The 5,509-nt window shown below is 37.1% G+C and overlaps 1 protein-coding gene across 1 annotated transcript in view; it reads left to right on the forward strand.

Moving 5' to 3' along the window:
- LOC122064018 (protein FAR1-RELATED SEQUENCE 5-like) overlaps window positions 1-3,436 on the forward strand; it is a 6,691-nt gene extending 3,255 nt beyond the window's left edge. The window contains exons 2-3 of the mRNA XM_042627712.1: window positions 1,281-1,349; window positions 1,451-3,436. Coding sequence (XP_042483646.1) covers window positions 1,281-1,349; window positions 1,451-3,381 — 2,000 coding nt within the window. The 3' untranslated portion in view covers window positions 3,382-3,436. The remainder of the gene's footprint in view (window positions 1-1,280; window positions 1,350-1,450) is intronic.
- The last annotated feature ends 2,073 nt before the right edge of the window (window positions 3,437-5,509 follow it).

Below are 5,509 nucleotides of genomic sequence, written 5' to 3' on the forward strand. Positions count from 1 at the left end.
GCATTACTTGGCTATACACCACCCCCCAAACCGCCCCCCCCTCCTTGTATGAAATGCAGGACCTAAGCTGCTGCTTCTTTGCTTCTGTTTCGTATCCCTCTCCTCTCCTATACTCCCACTCACCACTAGCGCCAAATTTTAATGAACCTATAGTTGTTGTAAAGACCTTCACTTCTGTTTCATATTCTCTTTTCTTCTGCAGTTCACCACCACAAGATGTTTCAGAAGCTGGTTCACAGCTCAGTTCTCTATTCTTGTTTCCACTTCATAGCTTCCTCTTTCCATGCTGCACCATTCCTTTATTACCAGAGTTACAAAGTGTGGTCGTTCTAAAGTGTTGCCTCCCATATATCACAAGATCCTGTTTTTGATAGTTAAGAAAAAGGATTTTTTTTTTTTTTTTTTTTAAAGAAAGATCAAAGATCACTTTTTAAATTCAGTTTAATTTGCTGGGAGTGGAGAAGACTAGTCGTAATAATGAATTTTCAATGACTGATTAGTTTATGAGATGTTTATAAGCTTTCAAATAAGATTTTAGTTCATGCTATAACCAGCATCACCAATATATATCTATATATATATATATATATTATTATAGGACTATAGGTGAAGATTTTCAGGCTGACAAATTTGAAGCTTTTCTGCCTGTATGTGAGATTTGTGTGTGTTTTGTGTGGCTATCCAAACAGTGATTGTTCTTGCAACTTGTCGGTACACCTGTTAATTGTCAGTGGGTGGAGCACTAAAAAGTTTTTAATTCATGTATTATTTCAATTTTATGATATGCATAGTAGTTATAGAGATTTTGTGATTTCATGTGGTGAATGAACTTTTCAACCATGATTTTGGAGTGATATAGACTAGCAGCTTGCTTTTGAAATCTGAGCATCAAGTAGATGAAGCTTATAAGTTTCCACATAATACAGTTCAATTATGAAAAAATTAAAGCTCATTTAAGTTATGTAAATTTTAGCATACACTTCAGATGACCATAGAGGGTGCTATAAGAAAAGACATGCAGAGGCTAGGTCTTGACTCTAGTATGACTTGAAAAACATAGCTGTTTGGAGGGCAATGATCCATGTTACCAACTGATTGTAGGTGGGATGTTCCTGTGGTGCTGCTTTGTTGCTTTATCTTTCTTTCTCTTCTTATTTGTTTCCCCTCTTCCCTTCTTTATGTTCCCTTTTTCACGGATCCATGTAGCTGACCCCATGTAGTTGGGAAAAAGCTAAGTTTTTGTTGTTGTATATTGAATTGTTGGGGCTTATATTTTGTAGGTAAGCATATTCATGGAGACATGGAGGATGCTGAAATGTGTAGGAGTAACTACTTATATATGGAAGAAGGTGAGAATTTTTTGGGAAAGTAGGTTATATTGGGATAAAATTATTATTTCTAATGATTGCTTATTTGTGTGTTATTGGATGCCATGTTCGATGTTTAACAGAGGATGTTTACGGAAATGAACAACAGTCAGAGTTGGAAAAAAACATTCAATCAGATGCTGCAGAGTTGGAGCCTCAACTAGAAGATGTGTGCATTGAGACACAACAATCTTTTGCAAAAGAAACCCAATATGGTGATGTTGAGGGTAAAAAAGATACGAGTGATTTTGAAGCATCGAATGACCAGCATCCTAAGGATTCAAATGAAGCACAAACACCGTATATTGGTATGAATTTCTTAAACTGGGAAGAAGTTTATTCTTTTTACAATACATACGCCCAGATGAAAGGTTTTAGGGTTCGCATAGGTAGGACTGATGTATCAAGGAAAATTGAGTTAGATGGTTCAAGTCCTAAGGTTTTTTCAAAGAGGTTTGTATGTTACAAAGAAGGTTATCGAAGTGAAGACAAACGACAAAAGGGGAAAAAAGTGCGTCATCGGCCTGAAGTTAGAGTTGGTTGTCCAGCATTTCTTTGTATTAAACCAAATTCGAATGGTTGGGTAGTGCACAAATTTGAGGCAGATCACAATCACCCACTGGTTCTTGAAGACAAATCAATTAGGCTCCGATCACACCAACAGTTGACAAATGGTGTAAAATTGATAGTTGATAATCTCCATGGTTCTGGTATAGGTCAAAGTCAAACACAAATAGTTGATGCTGTTATGGAGTGCTTTGGTGGTTATGATAATATTGATGTGACAAAGGGGGCACTTAAAGGTCAAAGAAATGAAAGAAAGATGATTGAAGTGGATCTACAGACAGTCTTAGCATATTTTGAGTCTATGAAAGAAAAGGATCCCGGATTCGTTTATTCAATTAATTTATCTGATAAACAAACTTCGAGTGCGATTTTTTGGATTGATGGCAAGGGCAAGTCTGATTATGAAATTTTCAGTGATGTTGTGGTCTTTGACACAACATACAATAAAAATCGATATAGATGGCCATTTGGTGCGTTTATTGGTGTGAATCATCATGCTCAATCTATTCTATTTGGATGTGGTTTGGTTGCAGACGAAACAAAGGAGTCATTAGAGTGGCTGTTCAAGGCGTGGTTGAATGCAATGGGAGACAAGGCACCAAAAGCAATTATTACTGATGAGTGTTCCGGTATTATATCTGCAGTGGCTAGTGTTTTCCCTAAAACAGTACATCGCTTTTGTTCATGGCATGTCTCAAAGAATGCCCTACAACACCTTGGTCCTTTATGGTTCCAAAAGCCTGAATTTAAATCAGAATGGAAGCAGTGTGTCTATCATTCATGGTCAGAGGCAGATTTCCTAACTCAGTGGGAAGCGATGATGGTGAAACATAATCTAAAGGACCATTCGTGGTTAAACGAGAAGTTTGCCCAAAGAAAGTTTTGGGTGCCTTGTTATTTTAGAGGCACATTCTTTGCTGGAATGAGCTCGACCCAACGAAGTGAGGGGATGGACAGTTACTTTCAAGGATATTTCAATGGCTCTATGACATTGCTAAGTTTTGTGAAGCAATATGAAAGGGTTGTTGCTAAGCATAGACAGAAGGAAGCTAACGCAGAGTCCAAATCACTTGTCAACTTACCTCAATTGGAATCACAAAGTCCTATTGAAATGCATGGTAGACAGGTGTACACAAGGATGGTGTTCGAGATTTTTAAGAAAAATTTCAGCGCAAGCCTTAGCTTATCTGCTGTAGATGAGCCATTTGGAGGGTTGATTAGGAAGTTTAAGGTTGGACCCTTTAATGTTCCAGTTGAGCACAGATGCGTTGTTGAGTACAACTCCATTGATGAAGAGATACATTGTAGTTGCCTTATGTTTGAGTTCGTGGGAATACCATGCAAGCATTTTTTGAAGGTTCTACAAATGGTTGATCGTGATAGTATGCCTTCCAAATACATTCTATCTCGGTGGACGAAAGAAGCAAAATATGGATTGACTTTGTAAAGATGTTTAGCATTTTCCATGCGTTAACTAGGAGAAGGATATCTTGATCATTCAATGTTCTCTCTCTCTCTCTCTCTCTATATATATATATATATATATATTTCACACGCACATCCACACAAACACACTGGGATTTTGAATGGAACATCAACAACTATTTCCAACTAGGTGATAGTGTGAGCTTGTCTACTGTTCACCTGGGGAAACTCAAAGCATGCAATTCGGAGCTTTTGTTGAATTATTTGTCTATTCTCTCTCCATGGTTTCATTTTTGTCATGGCCAAATTAGTATTAGGTTTAGTTTTACGTAACTCCACCATTTTGTGTACACGTCCCTTCGCAGTTTCGGTGTGTAACTGTTGGTGTCTGCTGTTCTCATTGTTCCACCAGACTTTACAATTACTCCACACGGGTCATTCGTCAAATCAGAAGATTTCTAGTGGTGATTGGTTGCTGCATATTGGTGTTTTTATTTACTTCACAATGTTAACGAGGCTCATACTTGGCATCATTTTTTAAAAGTATACACTCAAAGATTCAGGTTTTTTTTTTCACAATGATGTGCAATTTTAGCAGCTAATCATAATTTAGTTAAGATCAAGAAAAATCATACTTTATCGAGTCTATAGCAGGATTATTGTTAGTACAAGTTCATACTGAAGCCATGTGTACAGCTGAATCTTATGATGCTGCATCTGATATTATTTTTCTATGCCGAGTTTTTCATGCAAATAAGTAAATTCCTGTGAGAATGTTTGACCACACCGATTTGGATGCATGCAATGATGCCATTTTAATTTGGTGCTGCCATTCTAATTTTTTGTTGAAATTTCTCCTCGCCCACATGAGCATTGTGGCCTTCTGCCTCCTGCCATTTGTTCTGCCAAATAAAATGTAGAACCTTTCTAACTAGATAGAATAGTTATGCTCCCTGTGATGCTCACAATTTTTTAGCAGAATCAAGAGCACAATCATTCTCGATTGGTAATGTCTTGATAGTCTATATATGATAACAGAAGCAGAAGGAAACAAGGAATACTTTCTCACACATCTCTCAGCCAAAGTCTGTCAGATTTCTTTCTTCAACAAGAATATCCATTAGTTGTTATTTTACAAGTATAGTATGATTATAGAGCTCACGATCTAGACTTGAGTTAAATATCCTTCTTTATCCACCACTTTCTCAGTCTCGAGCCATCTCAAAGCTGAATGAGTGCTTGCACCTTATACTATGCAGGTTTTATTCCTACAAATCATTTTTTGGAATGAGTGCCTTAACCTTATACTAGGCATATTTAGTGAGGTTCCATTGAAATGCTATGGTAAGAGCTTTAACAGCAGATGTTGTGAACTTGTGATTGTGGAAGCAGTTGGGTGCAAGCTGCTGCTATTTCATAGGTATATTAGACGGTCTTGAAGGTCCGAGTACCTTATAAAATACAAACAAAACATTGTAGATTTCAGAGATATAGAAATGCTAAGGCATTGCATTAATCTTTAAGGTTTTCTACCCTTCTCTCATCATAAACCCAATCCAAATCAGATAAGCTACCCAGCTATTAGAGCCAAAAAAAGAAAATGTGAATATACTGTGTCCAAGGTCTCTTTCAGAACTTCATTTTGATTGAAAAGATGTACCAGAGCTGAAGACTCCACTGGTGCAACTGTAGATTTTTTTTATTTTTTGAGTATTCTCATTGAAGATCTTACTTCTTTGCTGGTTTTGTATGTTGATCTTTGTGAAAGGGTCGAGGAAGGAGTTTAGTTTGTTCTGTATTTTCAGCTACCTGTGACTATAACCATATCAACTCCTACAAACATAGGTCATCCTGCAGTTGACCTACCATCTATGCCAGTTCTAGAAGAAACTCCAATGGTAAGGCTAGGACAGAAGTGAAGTAAGATGCAGAGTTTGAGATCAATGATATCCCTCAGAATGGTTGTTGGAAGGTGATCCAGAAGGAAACTTTGGGTCCAACTTGACTCGGGCTGATATAACTACCAGGGGCAATATTATCCACCAGTCACAAATCCATCATACACGTCCTTGATTATGTCAATATGACTGCTTTTTTTCATGTGTACTTTTGTTAGCTTCAAATTATAACTATTTTTTTTTGTTAATCAA

This window comes from Macadamia integrifolia, unplaced genomic scaffold (assembly GCF_013358625.1).
Source record: "Macadamia integrifolia cultivar HAES 741 unplaced genomic scaffold, SCU_Mint_v3 scaffold151, whole genome shotgun sequence".
NCBI lineage: Eukaryota > Viridiplantae > Streptophyta > Magnoliopsida > Proteales > Proteaceae > Macadamia > Macadamia integrifolia.